Raw genomic sequence first — 19438 nt, 5'->3', positions numbered from 1 at the left:
CATGGTGTCACCTAGTGTGAGGATAAACCAGTGTTCCTCAGGCTGCAGAGAAAGTCAGGCAGAGCTCAGGGAAAGCCCGGCTAGGATCCGGGAGAAAGCTGATCCTGTTTCTCCTCTTGGCTCTGTTCTGTTTGAATTTGAATTGGGACTCACACAATTTGAATTGTGGACGCTCACCAGCCCATTGAGGGAGGCTCTGGGTCTTGCTCCCTGCTGAGCTGAGGAATTTGTGATTCCTGCTGAGCTGATTTGTCTTGTTTCCATCCAGAGAGATAAGCACCAGAGAGCTCTGAGGTCTGAGCAAGGGCTGGTGCAGTTTTTTGTGGGGCAGTATTGGGCGCCAGTGTTGGTCCCTGATGAGCAGTATAGCACCTTCAGAGGCTGGCCAGGGCTCTAGCTGCCTCTTCTTAAAATAGACAGTGATACCTAGGGCTGGTACAAAGCTTTGAATCATTTGATTAGAAGTCCTGAGAGAGAGTTCTTCTGAGTTTGTTTCTGTTACAACCCTATTTAGTAATGCACAGTTATCCTGATTATCTTAACTCATTACTGTGTGACTCTGTGTACCAGGCACTGTGCCTGACCCCTGGGACAAATAGGTCATTAAGAAGATCCGTTTTCCATTGCTAAAGACTTGATAAAGTCAACTTAGAGAAGAGAAGAGGGTTGTTCTGGGTATAGAGTTCCAGTCTGTGATGGTTGACCTGTTGGCTTGAGGTGTTAGGTAATGGGCACACAGCAGAGAGAAACAGAAACTGCTCGTGTCATGGCCAGAGAAGAAAGGAAAGTGAGGAAGGGTCTGGATTTCTACACTACTCCACGGTGGCTCATGGTCTCGCTGTGGACTTTGAAGTTCTTACTCCCTCCTGAGAACACCTGTGGAACAAGCTCCAATGGTAGCACAGCCTGACTGCACGCTGCGGACAGTTAAGCCAGCTTGTCAGTGCTTGGGAGGCAGGCAGGAGCAGGGAGGAGGCTGGTGCAGACGGCGGGAAAGGGAGCCCCTGAGAGCAGATGCTTCACTGACCCCACGGGTGACGGGGTGAGTGATCTGACAGGGTGGACAGAGACAGGGAAGCACGTGACCACTTCAGGCTCTCGGTGATGAAGAAGCTGGAGCAGCTGAGGGGAGGCAACATGACAGCTGAGCCTTGCCGACACAAGAGAGCCACAACTTGTGATAGCCAATCGTTGCGAATGTTTCGTTAGTTGACAAAATTGTCCTTAGACCAGTGTTAAAGTCACTTGTTTTAAAGGCAGAGAAGGGGGTGGGGGTGGGGTGCTTGCCTGGACCTCTCTTGCCCTCCATGTTGCCTTTGCTTTTCCCCAGGCTTGGCGCCCACTGTCCATTTCTTCGGGCATTTTTCCAGTGCTCCATTCTGACCTGTTAGAAGCACCATGGCTCTCACATCCCCAGCTCCCCACCACCCTGCACTGAAGTGGTTGTTTCAGTGTCTTTTCTAGTAATCTGTGAGCCCTGGGGCTTTTCTACAACTCTAATGGCCTGAGGCTGTGACTTAGCAGGTGTCTAAAAATGCTCGTTGTCTGAGTGAACCTGGTGGAGCCTTGCTTGAGAACTGAGAGGAGCAGGCTGACAACTGGAGGAGGCACTGGGGGCTGTGTCTGTCCAAGCCCTCCGTGCCCTCCTTACTGTCCAGGCCCAGGAACATGGTGTTGGAGCTGCTGTGAACTCTCAGGGTGGTGTTACTGGGCCCATGCAGGCTCTAGTGGCTGGCTGCTGTGGTATTTAGAAAGGTCCGACTGGCATATTAGGAGGGAAGGGCCTGCTACTTTATTACCACTCTCTCTAGCATCTAAATGTTAGAATCTGCTGGATGAGTCAGGCGGTATCAGGCGTGTGCTTTTCAGGTTGTGTTAGAATCTTTAGGTCATGTTCTCCCTTGGTTTCAGCCACTAACAGGTTGGAGAAAACTTGGCACACCCGCATTGTTGGCTTTTGTTCTCGACCACTGCTCACCTTGAAAAGACTATGTGCCTGTGACCTTTGTGAGGGTGGTTTACATGAAATAAAATGCACCCACTGTGATTGCACCATCTGAGTGAAGTGTGCACTTCATGTAACCATCACTGCATTGCAGAACATTTCCAATACCCCAGAAGGTTCCCTTGTGCCCCATTTCCAGTCAGTGCACCCCCATCCTGCCTCCAGGGCAGCCACAGCTCTGCTTTTCCTTGCTGCCTGTTAGATACTTCTTTTCCTGAGCTGTGTATAAATGGAATCATATGGTATGCATGCTTATGCGTCTGGCTTCTCTGCCCCACGTAGTGCTGGGATATATCCACGTTGCTGTGCATGTCAGAAGTTGCTTCGGTTTGTACTGAGCCACCCCCACTGCATGGAAGGACGCATCACTGTGCTTAGCCACTCAGCAGTTGATGGACTTTGGGTTGTTTCCAGCTTTTAGCCATTATGAGTAAAACTCTTGTGAACACTCATGTACAAGTCTCTGTGTGCTTTTCTCTCTCTTGGGTGGATGCCGAGCAGGAGAATTGCTGGTTTGTATGTTAAGTGTAGCTTTAACCTTATCAGAAACTGGTAAACTGTTTTCCAGAGCAGTTACCCTGCATCAGCTTCCACCAGCAGTCCCAGCCTCAGCCGCAGCTGTGTTCCCGGCTGGAGCGTCAGTGACGTTACCATGTAGTGTACAGGGCTGACTCCTGAAGGCTGGCTTTCCCTTCCTGTAGTGCCTGGTCAGGGCAGCCCCTTCACGCGCTTACTGGTCATCTGCACGCTGTCTTGGGGCGTGTCTGTTCTGGTCTCCTGCCTGTTACTCATCTTATTATTGAGTTAGAAGAGTTCTTTGTATCCTCTGTCAGATAATGAATTATCAGTCTTTGTTCTTTTTCCTTCCAAGTAAAGTGGTGAAAGAAAGAGCTGATGCTTTGAACTTGGCACCATCTTGGTGGGAGGAGGCCTATCGGCCCTTTTACATTTCCTTCTGAAAAGGAAAAGCAGTAGCCTACCCCTACCATACCCTACCCTACCCCTGCCCCTGCCCCTGCCCTACCCTACCATACCCTACCCCTCCCCTACCCCTACCCCTACCACTACCCCCACCCCTACCCTACCCCCACCCTACCCCTACCCTACCCCGACTCCGACCCTGACCCCTACCTTACCCCCACCCCTACCCCCTCTTACCATGGCCATTGCCTGTCTTTTTAATTTTTTTTTTCTAGAAGGGATGCTTCGTGGTGTTTGTTATGTATGGTGCTGGGGATAAAGCCTCCAGCCTGTTGTGTCAGTCTGTAGGTCTGCAGTCAACTCTGAGTTCTGTTTTATTTCCTTTCATCTTATTTATCATTAATTTTTAATCTGTGTGTATGTGTGTGCGCCTGTGTATGCACTTGTGTGCATGTGCGGAGGTCAGAGACAACTTGTAGCAGTCGGCTAGTTCTAGGGATTGAACCCTTCTGTCGTGTAGTTCTAGGGATTGAACCCTGCTCCTCAGTCTTGGCAGCAAGCACCTTTACCTGTGGAACCGCTCACCAGCCCCTAACAATTTTTAGAACTATTGAAATATATTTTATATATCACAAAACTCATCCATTTCAAGGGTAGAATTCAGTGGTTTTTAGTAACTCAACTGAGAGGTACAGTCATTGTCATGAGCGAGCTTCAGAGAATTCTTATACTCTTCCTGTGGGACCCTTCAGATCCACTCCCTCTCAGTCCTGGTTCCCACCCCTACCCCCAGGCAACCGTCACTATAAATTCACCTCTTGTGGGCATTTTAGGTAAGTGGTGTCACAGAGTGGGCTATTTCTGTGCCTGGCTTCTTCTCATTGACACAGTGGTTTCAAGGTCACCTACATTACGGCGTTCCTCTTCCCTCAGGGTCAGTGTTCCATTGTATGGGTGGTCCTCTGCCTGCCACTAGTTGTTGGTCTGTTAGATGATCCCCTGGTCATGCTTTTGACTTCTTGTGCAGTGTGAGTTGTACATGCTGGGCAGGTTCTCTACTGTTAGGCTGTGCCTTTCTTTGGTCCCAACCCCTGTTTCGGGTGATGTGAATAATACTGCTGAGAACATTGCTGTGTAAATCTTACACAAAAACATGCTTAGATGGTGTCTATCGTGGACTTGCTGGATGCCAAGTTTCTGCTTTCTGCATCTTAATTATTTTCTTTCTAATCACTTTTCTGAAGTATAATATACACCAGTAAAAGTCCTGGGGTTTTGTTGTTGTTATTTTTCAGTATCCTATTTGATAAATTATAACTCATTTATTTTGTGTAATCACAGTGTAGGTGTGTGTGTGTGTGCGTGTGTGTTTCCTATTATCCTAAAAAGTGTCTTTGTGCCTTTCTTTGCCTGCATGCCTCCCTCCTGTGACGTGCCAGTGCGTGCCTTGTTACCACACCTCTGCCCTTTCACAAACCCAGTAGTTTATGTGCTTAGTGTCTTTCTTACCCGTTTTGGGGATTGAACTCAGGACATGGGACCTGGTGGCAGTGTCTGTCCACTGTGCCATCCTCACTGACTCCCTTGTGAGGGTTTCAGGGCTCTGTTCGTTTGCCATTCCACTTCTTGCTGGGATGTGGTATTCAGTCTTATGTTTAGCCATGCTAGCATGAATGTAACAAGGCCTCACTGTTCTTTGAATACAGTGACTAATGATGATGCCAATCATATTTTCAGGTTTAAAATTTTTTTATATATATTTTATGTGTATGAGTGTTTTGCTTGCATGTACATCTGTGTACCACCTGAATGTCTGGTGCTGTAGAGTCCAGAAGAGAACATGGGATCTCCTGGGACTGGGGTTACAGACTGTTGTGAGCCTCTATGTAGGTGCTGGGAACAGAACCTAGGTCCTCTGCAGAAACAACCAGTGCTCGGAGCTGCTGAGCAAGCCCTCCAGCCCTGCCATCTTCAGGTTCTTACCGGTCAGTCATATATCTTTATGAAGACTCCTGCAATGCTTTGTCTTTTCTTTTTTTTTTTTTTTGGTTTTTCGAGACAGGGTTTCTCTGTATAGCCCTGGCTGTCCTGGCACTCTGTAGACCAGGCTGGCCTCGAACTCAGAAATCCGCCTGCCTCTGCCTCCCGAGTGCTGGGATCAAAGGCGTGCGCCACCACGCCCGGCTTTGCTTTGCCTTTTCAAAAGCAGCCTTGTCCCTGCCTCAGTGAATTGTCAGGCTGCCCCTGTATCCCTGTCCCTCCTGTCTGTCCCTTCTCTTGTCTCCCAGCCTGTGACTTGCCTGTTTATTTTTGTGACGGTGCCTTTTGTTGGCATGCTTTTTGTCAGTTGTTTTGCCTTTTACGGCCCCCACCTTTTATGACTTTGTCCATCCTAAGACTCTAAGACTTGTGTTTCCTGTTTACAGAAGGAATCCGTATATCTATCTATGTAGTTATCGTTCTTTGTGTGTGTGGCCCGTGTAGCATTCATTTTTGCATACAGTATAAGCTCGAAACTTTATGTGGATTTTCACCTGTTCCAGCACCATTGTCTCACGGGTTGCTCTTCCTTCCACAGGGATGATGTGTGTGTATGTGTGTGTGTGTGCACTCGAGTGTTTGAGTGTGTGTGAGCATGTGTGTGTGTATTATTCAATATACATACTAAGTACTATAAAATAAATTAATATATATGAGTAAATCAATGAATGAAAGATCTTACCCTGTAGTCCAGATTGGCCTCAAACTCTAGCTAAGCCTCAAGCCTTTCAAGGGTTAGAAATACAGCCGTGAACCACCACAACTGGCTTTTCTTTCTCTCTTAAGGTATCAGGAGTAGACGCAGGGCCTGGTAGCGTATGTTCTACCTTGAGCTATTTACCTCCAGCCCGGGGTTTGCTTGTTGAGACCTGGTCCCTCTGTTGCCTGCATTGGTCTTCAGTTCCTGGGCTCAGACTACACTGACCTGATTTCAGAGTCCGTTGTTCTCCAGCTGTGACGAGGGGATGTGGATATACTACTTACTCACTGGCCTTCCTGCCTAAAGAGGACACTGCTGGCAACAGCATGGCCCATGAAAAACGGAAAAGATCATGTCTCGCTGGAAGTGCATGTGAAGCCAGGCCTAGGATCTGTTGGCTGTGATTGCTGCTTGGCAACTTAGTATTAAGGTTCTTTGCCTTCATATGTGACATAACACACCCAGTATATAATAAGCTACCAGAGATCAGCATCATGAAGAAGGGCTAAAATTGAACTGTCTGAGCCGCTTACTTCTTGTGCACACAAGAGCCTTGCTATCCTGCATCTCGGTCTTGGCCTCTAGGTTCAATTCTCCGTCTGTCCACGTTGCCAGCCACGGCCGGGTGCTTCTGTGTGCCTTGTGCTGTAGCCAGCCTGGCTTAGCTTGGCCTGCAGTAAGTACCTCCAGTTGCTGTCTGTACAAAAGACCCAGCGACTCTGCACTGTGGCAGGTGCTGATTTGTGGACTGGCTTTTGTCCAGGACCCTACTGAGTGAGCCTGTCTTGCCATTTAATTTTCAGGGTCTGAGTGGAGCTGGCGGGCTGCTTTGAGGAGCTAGGCCACCACCATAGAATCACAGCTCCAGCCTTGATGATCAAGGAGGGAAGCGCCCATGTCTTGCTGATGTCTGCTACCGCCCTGCCCTGTGCTTGGGCCCCCAGCCTCCCAAGGGCAGTCACTGGAGTTTAGTGTCTCAGCAGGATGATCACAGGTCTAGGGCTGTTGCTGAGAGCCATACTTCTCAGCTCAGTTGTTGTACCTGGGGTCCTACGTGCATTCCTGCCTCCTTGTCTGTTCTCATGGTGTGCTCAGAGGCTCTCTCTGTTGATGGAGATACAGTGCAAGAAACTACCTGTGTTGGTTTTGTTGGCGTTTAGAGAATAGTTACAGAGGCTTGGAGATGTTACCTTCCCCTGCCCCTCCTGCCCCTGTGGCCAATGTCTCCACAGCTGCCCCAATCCTGAGCCTTTATCCTGGAGAGCTCTACGTAGCCCTCAGTGCCCATGCTGCTTCTCCAAGGGCCTGGGAGACTACAGGGGTATCTAGCCCTTCTAGCCATGGCAGTTTGTCCCCTGCCGAGTCTTTTTGGGGGAGGAATTTGAAGCAGGGTTTTTCTGTGCAATCCTGGCTGTCCTAGAACTTGCTGTGTAGACCAGGCTGGCCTCAGACTCAGAGATCCACCTGCTTCTGCCTCCTCAGTGCTCCACCACAGCCTAGCTCCTGCCGTGTCTCAGAGCTACAGCCCCAGAGATGCTCAGGTGCTGCCCCGTGTTTTCACAAAGCCTGTGGTGTTGGTGGAGCCCTCCATGCTACCACTGGGATGATGGAGCCTTGAGGGAAGAGGTACCAAGACCAGGGCTGAGAGATGCTCTTGCTCGCTCAGGCTGCTGGCTGTTCACTCTCACGTTTGTCATGTAGCCCAGGCTACCTTCCAACTTGTGATCCCCCTGCCTTAGCCTCCTAAATACTGGGACTATAGGTGTGACTACCTGGTAGTTGTACAGCTTTTTACAAAAAGATTTATTATTACTTTTAAGTGGTGTGTGTGTGTGTGTTTGTTAGTGCAGTGCCCTCAGAGGCCAAAGGCATCAGATCCCCTGGACCTGCAGTCACAGACAGTTGTAAGCTGCCCCACAGATGCTGAGACCCAAACTCATGTCCTCTGGAAGAACAGCAGGGACTCCATGCTGAGCCATCCTTCCTGCCCCAGTTGGATAGCTTACTCAGGCCGAGAAGCTGGCTCAGTTGGGTGCAGGCTCTTGCCACCAAGCCTGATGACCCAAGTTTAATCCCGGGACCCACGTGGCGAGAGGAGATAGTGACTCGGGAAGTTGTCCCTGCGTCCACTCGTGCCCATTCACCCTTTATTCATCTGAGTAAATGAGACGATGCAGCAGTCTTCACAGGGGCTTCTCATCTCCCGGTTCTTCCCAAATGGAGCCGGCAAGTTGCTGGCCCTGTGGTTGCTTCCGGACACAGGAGTGTGGTAAGGAGAGTCCACTGCACTCGGGAAAAGCCTGTTTGTTCTCAGAGTGGGCTGCGGGCAGGAGGCAGATGGTGGGAACTGAGGAGTGACCCAGTGTGAGGGCTTGAATGGACCCTCTTACCCTTGAAGCCATGCAGTGGGAAAGGCTTTAGCATCTGAGTTTGTCCTCTCTTCATTTTGCCGCAGACAGAATTGTATCACACATCTCTAAAACGAGTAAAATGGCATTTCAGCTTCTAGTCTTTATAGACTCTCTGAACTTTAGGAAAGATCATTCTGGTCCCTTTTCATTAATAATGAAAACCAGGGGGCAATAAAATGTTCTTAACGCGAGCCTGGCAGGAACGCAGCGGCAGTGAGGGCTAAGGGTGAGCCGGCAGGGAACTACAGGTGTTTCTCGGGCCTGGGGTGGGCAGGGTCCTGCATGAGGGACAGCTGTGCAGGGCCTGAGCTCCCAGATCTCAAGCTCTGGCGGCTGTGTGGCCTCAGGGTCTCAATGTCAGCAGAAAGAGTCTGGCTTGTCCAAGCATGGGAGGTGTGCGAGTGGAAGCAGCTGATTCAGCAAGCTTGGGGTCTGGACGAGTTTTCAGCGTGGTACCATTGCCTTCTTGTAGGATAGTGGCCAGTGGCCATTTGAGAGTTAACATGAATATGGCTTGCTGATTGCAGCACCTAGGGAAGGTGCTCTCAAGGGACATGTCCCTCAGTGTGGGAGGTCACTCTTTCTCCACGGCTTCTCCTAAGATGGACTTGTACTTACTAGAGGTTGCACCTCACATCTGCCATGAAGAGCAAGGCCTGACTAACTTAGGAAGATGGAGCAACGGGAAGGTCTACGCAGGGCAGAGGCCTTGCCTGCCAGGCTCCAGCTGAGAGCCTCACCCACCTCAGGAGTCTCAGAGCAGTGTCTGGAGGAAAGGGAGCTTGCAGCACACAGGGATGCCTCCATTAGGCAAGGGAGACCTTGATGGCCACAGACCCACGGCCTCTCCTCTGTGCCCGAAGCTCACCACTAAGCCTGCTCCTCTCCTTGGGCTTTGAGACAGCAGATAGTGTCGAGTACCTCGGAGAGCTTGCAGGCACAGAGAGAGAAGGATGGGGCAGGAGAGCTCTCTGAAGCACCCAGTCTGGAAACCGGTAATAGTTACAGTCCCTTCTGAGACTTCCCACAGTGCCCAGTGCCTCCCTCCCCCCAGACTCACCTTTGGAGGAAGGCAGCTCTTCTCACAGCAGAGCCCGTCGGGCATCTTGTAGGCAATTTTTCCACTGACACAGTACCTTGTTTCATCCATGCCTGCCAAGAGTGCCCACCATGGCCTCTGTCCTTCCTCCTAGCAGATCCCATGAGAGGAGGCAGACTTGACTTCTGTTCCAGAGGCCCAGAGAGAGCAGGCCAGATTACATACCCAAGCCCCTTGTGAAGGAGCTCTCTGTGGGAGGGGAGAAGCCTCCTTTCTTCTGCACTCGAATCTGGAGCTGTGGGGATTTTGCCCACAGGGGATGTCCCAGGGCAACAGAAGCCTGAAACTGGGCTCTATGTACACAGCTGTTAGAAGTTTAACTTACAGATTAGGCACAGTGAGATTAACAGTGGTGAAGCCTAACTATGCCAGTATGCTATATTGCAAGGCATGCCCCACCCCCATTACATGGCTGATCTTTGGCAGCCCAGCATATTTTTTTTCCTTACGGAGAACTTTCACTTTTTCCTCTTAAGGGAAACACTTGGCTTTTCTTAGGCAGATTCAAATTACCAATGTCTCTGCCCTTATGCTTTGAGGCCATTGTTAAGTGAAATAAAGCTCACGTAGACTCTGCGGTGAGATACTAAGACAGTCTGAGAGAGAGCTGAGATGGTGATCAGTATGTGATGGGCAAGTAGCACGTCGGTGTGGATGCGCTGTCCCGGGGGGGGGGGGGGGGGGGGGGGGGGGGGGGGGTCAGAGCGCATGGCTGAGATTCCATCCGTCCTGCTACTTAGCGTCGTGTACACTCCAAGGCCTCTGGGCTGTTTTTTCTGGAGTTTTCTGTTTACAGTTTTCAGAACACAGTTGGAGAAAGGAAACAAAATAAATGTTGCACAGGCCTACATGTGCTGGTCGGTGTGAACTGGAGCCTGCCCTGCAGTGGGCATTGGATGCTCGTTCCAGATCTTCAATCAGATTCAGGCAAATTTAGAAGTTCTCCTTCTAAAGCTCCTTGGCCTCCGCAGCCCTTAGAGGGTGTCCCCATCGGGGCTTGCCTGTGCTCTCCTAGAATACAGAGTTGCAGTCTTGCTACCTCCCACTGTGGAGGGCGAGGGCTCCAGGCCTCTGGCCTGTCTTCTCCACCCCACCCACTCTGCCTCCAGGAGACAAGCCTTGGTCCTTGGCAGACTTGTGTCTTTATAGCCTAAGGAATGAGCAGAGCAGAGAGGCCCAGGTTTATCATTGACCCCTGGTTTATCCTCCATGTGGTGTGCGCACACTAGCCTCAAGAATGATCCTGTTCTCATGAGGCTAGGCCAAAGGTCCTTCTGTCCCCTCTGCCTTCTGACCCCCATGGCTAGATACCTCTTCCCAGCATCTCACGGTCAGATCACTTCCATCTCAAGTGAGGCAGACGGTTCTGGGACCTTGGAAAGAAGAAAGGGCAGAGCCGAGCCCTGATGTTCTGATGGTCACGTGCTTTCTGCAGCTGTGTATCTCACTGGCCTGTCCACTGCAACACACCTGGGCAGAGACCTGTTCTAGTTCTTCCTTCCTTTCTACCCCAGGCCCCAGAGGCTCCCGATGGCGAGATTATGGTGCCTTGGCTATCATCATGGCAGGAATTGCATTTGGCTTTCACCAACTCTACAAGGTAAGTGGCCTTTCAGGGCCACCATGTTATGCCCTGCCACCCTTTGGTATTCCTCCCTCCTTCCTCCTTTATCCTCCCTCCTCCCTCCTGGCCCCTGGCTTATTATGTACACAGGCATTCAGAGCACAGCAGCTGTGGTGGAAGCAGGGAGCACAGCAGGAGAGACATGAATGCACACAGCACTGCTGCTTCACCTCGCCACCCTGACTCCCACCCGCAGCATGACCCGATGGCCGGCTGGCTCAAGTATTTAGAGCAGTGCCTGGCACCACTGAGAAACATGCAGATTGAAGAAGCAGAGCGATCTAGCCCTTACGGGCTTGCACACTGGAGCCTAGCTGTGTGTGTTGAACCTGACTCTGTCCCAGAGTACAGCTCCATCCATAAGATGTTCCTGAGACAGATAGTCCGACTTTGCAGTGTTGTGAAAGTGTGCCTGCCCATATCAGTCGGCACTGTGAGTCCGATACTCAGAAAAGGAACAGAGCCGGTGTGCACCAACAGAGGCTTTGATTTTAATGGGTTTGCCCAGCTGCTCCAGCAATAGTCTGAGCACACTGAAGGCAGAGCAGGAGCACAGGTCAGGAGTATGAGTGCATCTTCTCCATGTGATGGCTTCCAGCATCTGCAGAACTGGCCTCAGGGTTGCAGGGAAGGCCAGGAGTCAGTCCTGGAATAGTGCTGGAGCAGTGTTGGCTCCCTGCCTGCTGGCACGTGGGAAGCCCCGTAGATGCCCTTGTTCCACCCTGGTATTTACAACTGGCTCAGGAAGCACACTTCTTGTTTTCTGTGGACTGTGGTAGCATCTGTATAAATGTGGGAGTTTCCCTGGGCCTTTTGAGTCAGCGAGCCCTCAAGAGCTCGTAGCTCACGATGCTCACAGCAGAACTAAAGGCACTGAACCAACATTTCCTCCCAATACCAGTGGAAAGGCCTGTCCTTGCTCTGGAGAAACTAATCTACAAGATGCACAGCCTGGATGGCCCCACATTTAGGCCTGCTTACCCTGGAGAGAAGCCATGTTCTCCATTGACGCCGCCCACTAACCCAGCCTGCATTTAGTGACTGCTTTTCTTTTCTTTTTCTCTTTTTTCTTCTTTAAAGGACTCTACTGAATTCCCAGGCTTGCAGTGTATCTTTGAGCACATGAAATGTGTTTAAACCTTAGATTCTTAGGTTTTTACTTCCTACAGTAGCTACTGACAGAGTTGTGGCAGAATGTAACTCTTCAGGGTAGCACCTGACGCCAAAATAAGAAATTCAGAAGCAAAGTGTTGTCGGGCCTGAGCTGCTGTGGAGCCCTGTGTGTGGCAGCCTTTCTTAGACCACTAGCTGCAGACAGACAGGTACCAACACAGAGTTCACAAGTACCAGGGTCCTGTGAGCAGCTCACGATTGTCTCATCACAGTGGCAACCCGCCTCCCCAACCCCACAGAACAGGAGGTGTGGCACCTTGGTTCAGATGTGACACAGAGATTGTCATCTGTTTCCATGGAGCTCTGGCCACCAGCCTGTGTTTTACAAAGAAGGGAAGCATTGAAATGTTGGTCACAGTGGTGTCCTGTCTTCAGCATGTCAGTAGTATTTTTTAAGTTTAGAAAAAGTGGAGCTGTCTTGCTTTGCACAGACACAGACTTAGCCAGATCACTTCCCACTCACGGGCTCTGGCCTCAGGGATGGGGGTCGCTGGTTATGCAGCTGAGAATTTCTTGACTTTTATACTTTGGAAGCGTCAGGCTGCAGTTGATGAGTTTCGCTCAGTTGTGGGTAATAACTCACACTGTGGCTGCAAAGCACTTTGCGAAATAGAAACTGCTTCTGTGCATATGCTAAATGACAAGCTCGCTCTGAGTCTCTCCTGAAATGAGTTCTCCCACAAACCCCTGAGAGACCTGCTTCTCTTCCCTAGTACAGAACCAACCGGCGGTGGAGAACAGTCCCTCTTTACCTGTCTGGGACCCTCCGTTCCCTCTGGGCAGCACCTGCCAGGCTCCTGTGGTTAGCTGAGTAGTGTGCTCTAGGGCTGGTGTGGACTGTGCCCCCTCGATTGGGGACCTAACAACTCTACCTCCAGCCCTTGTCGTACATCCGCGTCCCAAGCCCTACAGGTGTGCCCCCGCCTTCCCAATGATGGAGAGGCTGGTTCCAGGACCCTTGTTTGGTGGCTCTGCAGTCACCAGCTTTGGCTTTCTGTGTCCCCTAGGGCAGTTTCTCCTCTGCCCCACCTTTGGGTTCTGGGAGGATATAGGCTGTCTTGGCTCTCTCTGAAGCACGCACCTCCTGCTGTAGGGTGCTTTCCCTGTGCATGCCGTATCCCACCATGGAAGATGAACGATCCCGGACGTCTGTTGATTTTCCTCTGGTTTCTCCAGTAATGCTGTGTTTACTCAAATCTAATACTGTTTCTGGGTCGCCGAGGCGGTTTGTTTCCTTCGCAGAGTTGAAGTGTGAAAGATTCAGAAAGGGCGCGGTGAGAAGCTGCGCAGCTCTCCTCCCCAGGAGCCACCAGTAGGGTCCGTTCCTGGACCATCTCTCTGCAGTCCCTGCTTAGAACTTTTGAAATAGAATTTAAAAACCTCACAGGCATGTGAGGTATCTAAGGGAAGTAAGAGAAAGTAACAAGGCCTCCCTCACACAGGGAGGCCTTCCCAAGGCTGGGGAGTTAGCTCAGAGACGCTGCTTGCCCCCAGCCCCAGCCACACCTGGAGGCTCACTTCCTTCTGGTCTTGGTCCTTGTTCAGGTGGACGTTCTTACGTCGTGTAACTTTTTCAGGCACTTGGTTTCTCGTGTGGAGAGCGCAGCTCTTCTGTGGGGTAACCTGCGGAAGATGAGGGCAAGCAGGGAGGTGGGATCTGAGAGACCGGTGTTGGCCACCTCCTCACCTGACCACTTCTTGCAGAAGTACCTGCTGCCCCTCATCCTGGGAGGCCGAGAGGACAGAAAGCAGCTGGAGAGGATGGCAGCGAGTCTCTCGGAACTGAGTGGCACTGTGGCCCAGACAGGTAAAGATTAATGACTCCATCAAGTCACCCCTCAAAGCGTCCTAACGCAGCCCCTTCTCGGCCCCTCCCTCTCCCTCGTCTCCACTCTGTGGTGACTTCATTTATCTGCTCTGAGAATCTGTTCACATTTGCAAATGAAGCCGCCGTCATTTCGGTTTAATTTGAAATTGCTTGTTTACTGTCGGCGCGGCCTCAATTAATTATGTTTTTACGGAAAGGCTCCCAACCTCAGAATATTAATAAGGGGAATAAAATGACAGCCTTTCTAAGGGCTGTAAAGTTCATTTTTAATTTCTGCTTCTATGAGGTTTTCAGGGGGGTTTTCAGTGATTTTTTTCCCCCCTTCCTTCGAAGAATCCGATGCAGGGTCAAGAGAGTCTGTAATTACTGTGGCTCCCGGGACCCCTGCCACCTCCCCTGTTATCGACTCCACACGGGTGGCACTCAGTACCTGCTGCCCCAGTGATGGCCCAGATTAGCTGGGACCTGTTGTGGCAGAGGTGGCTCTTTTCCTTATGAACTTGTTTGCTAAGTGGGAGCTGGGAGTCTAAACCTCAAGACAGGCAAGAGAGGCACCCGTCCCAGGCAGGAGGAGGCTCTGTCCCTTGCTGGCACCTGTGCAGAGCTGTCTGGAGTCCTCTAACTCATCTGTCCCATGAACCATTGCTCTCCTAGGAATCAGGGACATAGTAGTCACAGGCCTCGACGGGTCACATGGTGGTGGAGCCTTGGCGCATCCTCAGTGGGGTAGGGAACAGGAGAGACTGCCGCAGGTGGGTCTTGTACTCTCCCGTTCCTGGATAAGAAGAGAGACCCGAGCCTCAGCTCTCCTGGAACTGAAGCTACCCAAGGGCACCCAAGGCCTCGGAGGCCAATGAGATGAATGATCAGAGCATGCTGGGAGCAAGAGAGCCAGGCACATCACAGCCAGGCATGGCACAGCCAGGCATAATTAGAGGGGAGAGGTTTTGGACAGATATACTGTTGACCACAGACAAGCACACAATGGAAAGATGAAGTAGAAACACCAGAGGTTACACACAGAGCGGGTGGCTCACCCCAAGCACAGATAAATTATCTGGGTGTGGGGGCAGGGGCCTGCAGATACATTCCATGGAGCAGAGCAGGGAGGGGAGCAGCTTGCAGGTGTGTGGGCGAGGAGGGAACCGTGGGCGCTGGCTTACCAGACATGACACTTTCTTCCCTAGTGACTCAGGTGCAGACAACACTGGCCTCTGTCCAAGAGCTACTGAGACAGCAGCAGCAGAAGGTCCAGGAGCTAGCCCACGAGCTGGCCACTGCCAAGGTACTTTGGGCCCTTAGGTCCCCAGGGCAGGGTCTGTTCATTTAGCTCTAAGCCTAATGATCCTCCATGACAGTATACTGTCTTCTGTGTGCCTGCCTGTCCATTTTCAGTGTTCTATCATAGGGTGACACCTAGGGTTGTCACTGTCTGCCCCATTGAAGAAGGGGGGCAGGGACAGCACTGTATTAGTGTAGCACTTTAACCTTCACGTCCCCATGCCACCTCCTGCTGATGAACCTTTGGTGACAGGCACACCCCCACAGGCTGGGTTGTAGGTCACAGCCAGGCCAAGGAGGAGTGCAGGCAGCAGAGATGTGCACCATGGGTAATTTCCTAGATCACACTCTACCTAAGGTGCAGGGCTCACTTGCAGTGGGGTCAGATGATCTAGAAGGAAGCGGAGCCAGCTAAGGTTGGCTGCCCAGATCTGAAGCAGCCTGCTCAGCAGCAGGTGAAAGGGCCAAGCCTCAGCTCCCATTTGCTAGCTACCTACCACAGGGAGTCACTTACACCTTTGTGGGTCTTTGTATAAACTGGAGCTGTGGCCAGTACCTACCTCGTTATACTTACTGCCATGTGCTTAAAATTAAGAGTAAGCACAGGAGTCCGGTCCTCAGCTTTGGGTGTGACAGTATCATCTCTGAGACATCATCCTGACAGGGTCTGAGTGGCAGCATCTATTGGCTCCATGGGCTCCTCTATAGGTCCCCAGCTGAGCTGCTCCTAGGAATGGTTCCAGCAGATCTGCGCCCAGGGCTGCCGACCCTCTGCACAGATGGACTGAGAACCCAGGAACTTGAACACCTTTGCACTTCTGGTAGAGCCTGGGTGGGGTGGGTCCCTGTTGTGAGGAAGGTCCCCAAGGATCCCTCCAGCACCCATTCCATGTCACTGCTGGACTGACTGGATGTGCCCTAGAGGCAGCTGTAAAGCATGCAGGAAGGGCAGCGTGGCCTCCACCTGACGGATCACTCAGATCTGTGGCCAGCAGCCATTCCGGAAATTGGAAAACTGTGTTCAGGCCCCAGCTGAGATCAGGACCACATGTTGAGCTCTCAGGAAGGTGGGGATGGCTGGTGTGGGGCCTGCTGTGGTCTGGAAATGTCCACAGTTGTCACAGCTCCTGCCCCACAGAAGCTTGCCCTGCTCTCCCTGCTGAAGTGAGGCTCTGGCCTGGCATCCAGGCCTACAGTGTGTGAGGATTCCTGTTACCCTATAAACCAAAGACTCAAGCTATGTTTTCTCAGCTGTAATGTAAGTTTTTATATCTGCCTTCCAAACTCCTACTGGAGCACTGTAAAAAATGAAAAGAAGAGCTTTAAGTAATTAAAAACCTACATAAAACTGAAGCCTGTGAGTTTGCTACAACTGTTTTTTAAAGAGACTGGCTAAAAAGCCCCAGATGTCAGATTTTATTTCTAAATCCTGGCATCTGGCACCATGTGCGTTTGGAAATCTGAGTCCTTTGTGGCCAGTGAGTGGAAATCGCTCCCTTGTTAATGGGCTGCTGTAGCTTTCAAGGGCTCAGAGAAGCCAGAACAGTGGCTCCCTGGCCTTACTGTCTGGTGGTCTGCGGCGCAGACCTATGGGGATGGGTGAGAGGGCAGTGGCCTGCTCCCTGTCCCTTCCCAGACTGCCCAGGTCTTTCTATCTGAGACTACAGCCAAGAAGTTCCTTCCCACAGGGGTGTGCCCAGTGGGCTGTGTAGGCTAGCTTAGTGTCCTCGCCTTGTATCAGGAGCCATGGCTCAGAGGGAAGATCCAGGGATGTCCCCTCATGGGTCTAGAGAGAGCCTAGTAAGCTGAGACACCCCTGCCTCTCATGCCTGCACGCAGTCACAGGCCACATGGCCACCCACAGCCCCAGCCTATGGACCACTGTGAGGCCTTTCCTCATCACACCATAAAAGGTGTGGTTCTTGAGGGGTTAGTGATGGGAAAGTGTCCTGCCCTCTGGGGATGAGGTGGTGTCCTCTCCACTCCCCCTTGACTTGTCCCACACAGTGACTAAGATTGGGTAGAGTGGTCCACAGGGGCTTTTGCTGACAGTGAGGTTTGGTTAGGGGCATCCTCCGTGACCCTTGGGGAACCTCTGGAGATCTGAGGTCCCAGCCAGGAGCCAGAGATCCCAAGCAGCTTGGAGATGGCATTAGGGTGAGGTTGCCATCTTGGCCTGCTTCAAGGCAGGACTGGGAAAGCTAGCGGGTGCTTAGGCCTTCCCCAGGCCACTTCTGGACTGCTGCCCTGACTAGTGCTGATTTCTTTGGGGAGTGTGGTTTCAGGAAGGGTCATTGTGAGGTGGCTTATGTCTGTTGGTGGTTTTAATGGATGTTTCAAACATTAAGCAGAAGTGTAAGATTCTCATGGCTAGAGCAGCCCCTCCCGCTGTCCCAGCATAACGTCACCTGCCACCACTACAAACCGTCAGTGTCACTGGGAGACAGAAGGGCTTCTTTGTTATTTTACACATGGGTGCTGTAGTGCCACCAAAGAACACCGAATGACTTCTTAGCGCCACCACCAGTCAGAGGCTGGGGACTGTTGTTGTAGGGTTTTGTCACAGGCAGGCGTGACAATGCAGAGTGTACACAGAGTGGCTTGCAGCTATTGCCCCAGCGAGGGCCCTTCTAAATCCCCCGACCCCAGACACAGGCTGGCACCAGGCACCACTGTGACCTGTGTTATCTGTCTTCTGACCTATAGGCCACCACATCAACCAACTGGATCCTGGAGTCCCAGAATATTAATGAGCTCAAGTCGGAAATCAACTCCTTGAAAGGACTTCTTTTGAATCGGTAGGAAAGGAAGCTGAGAGCTCTTGCTTATTGAAGGTCAACCTGGTGGTGTCGGGGTCTTGTGGGCTGGCACAACAATCCCAGAAGGGACGGGACCCCTCACTGAGCTGGAAGATGAAGATCTTGAGGCGAACCTTAGGCGCTCCTGTCTCCCCTCCTAAGGAGCCAGCGCTCCCATACCAGGGGGATAGATAGCATCCATAGTATTGCATTAAAAAAAGGAAAAGAAAAAAAAATGTTTGTCTGAGAGGTCAGCAGTGGGGCAGAGACAGGGCCTGCAGGCAGAGAACTGTCCGGTACATGACACCTACTGTCACAGTGCACCTGGAGGTAGCCACTCTTTCCAGGCAGCCTTGTCTCAGACAACATTACACTGAGGCCTACAGGGCGTGAGAGCCGTATCAGCAGACCAGCTCTGCCTCCCCGGAAGCTTCCTGGCGCTCCCTGGAATGGCAGCGCAGTGTTCGCAGTGCTGACCTGGTTGAGAGCAAGCAGACTTTAAAGCTGAAAGCAGAGTGTCCTGGAGTCCTCTGTCCAGAAAGCTGGAGTACACTGTTGCTCGGCCTGAGTGCATGCAAGTGGGCTCTACCTGGAAGCATGAGTGTCTGCTTGGCCAGGGACTTAGGAGCTGTGAGGCAAGGCCTCCACAGCCAGGTGGGCTTTGTGGGAGCAGCGAGGATGGGGTACGGCATGCTCTGAGGAGCCCAGGCTGCAGGAGCACACTTCCTAAGGTGAGGGAGGGGTGTCTCCACAACAGATGTGGCCAGTCAGGCAGGGCATGCAGATTGTCTGTCCTTACAAGTCTTTGGTGACCCTGAAACCAAGGAAACCACAAACTGAGCTGCTTGTGTGTGTGTGTGTGTGTGTGTGTGTGTGTGTGTGTGTGTGTGTGTGTGGTGCAGGCCGGATGTACGTGTGCCACCAGGTGGGCTCTGGGGTTGAAGGCTGACTGTGTGACCAGTGCTGGTAGGTGGCACAGCCCTAGGCAGGAACAGGACTTGTCCTCTTGGCCTTTGCAGAAACAGGACTTCATGTCATAGAGCTGCACTTCTGAGCCATGACCATGTTGACCCAACTTCCCAGGTCTGTCCTGGAATGGGCTTCAGTCTGGCTGGCTGCTGGCTGAGGGCCCGGCAGAGCTGGCTTTTCCTTGGTCAAAGTTTGGGCTCAGAGGTCTGAATGACTCTGAGCCAGTAGCCAGCGTTCCCCACTGCTGCCCTTGGCTGAGATTATGGGCACATTAGCCAGGGGCTCCCGGGTTCCCAGCCTTGGTCTTTTTTGCCTCCTTGTCCCCGTCTGGCCACAGGAGAGGAGTAGGGACAATGTTGAATGTGGGTGGGGCAACTCCAGAGTATGTTGGCCACCCCCCCCCTCGGCAGACCAACAGTTGCCAAGGTGGGTAGGTCCAGCCCTGGGGTGGGCAAGGCTGCGTTAGGGTATCGGGCAGCACAGGGCACTTCTGGTAGACACACTAGCTTGGCTGATGGGGCCTCCAGTGGGCCCTGCCTCGTGACCCTGGAGAAACTGCTGCCATCGCTTGAGTGTTCAGGGATCAGGG

The 19438-nt window shown here is 51.9% G+C and overlaps 1 protein-coding gene across 1 annotated transcript in view; it reads left to right on the top strand.

The window, feature by feature from the left end:
- Pex14 (peroxisomal biogenesis factor 14) overlaps nt 1-19438 on the top strand; it is a 144433-nt gene that overhangs the window by 123655 nt on the left and 1340 nt on the right. The window contains exons 5-8 of the mRNA XM_021159786.2: nt 10691-10776; nt 13678-13780; nt 14989-15086; nt 17789-17880. Of these exons, the coding sequence (XP_021015445.1) occupies nt 10691-10776; nt 13678-13780; nt 14989-15086; nt 17789-17880 (379 nt within the window). The remainder of the gene's footprint in view (nt 1-10690; nt 10777-13677; nt 13781-14988; nt 15087-17788; nt 17881-19438) is intronic.

Source organism: Mus caroli, chromosome 4 (genome assembly GCF_900094665.2).
Source record: "Mus caroli chromosome 4, CAROLI_EIJ_v1.1, whole genome shotgun sequence".
In the NCBI taxonomy this organism is placed as follows: domain Eukaryota; kingdom Metazoa; phylum Chordata; class Mammalia; order Rodentia; family Muridae; genus Mus; species Mus caroli.
Note: the sequence above shows the minus strand (reverse complement) of the source record. Positions and strands in the feature narration are given on the sequence as shown.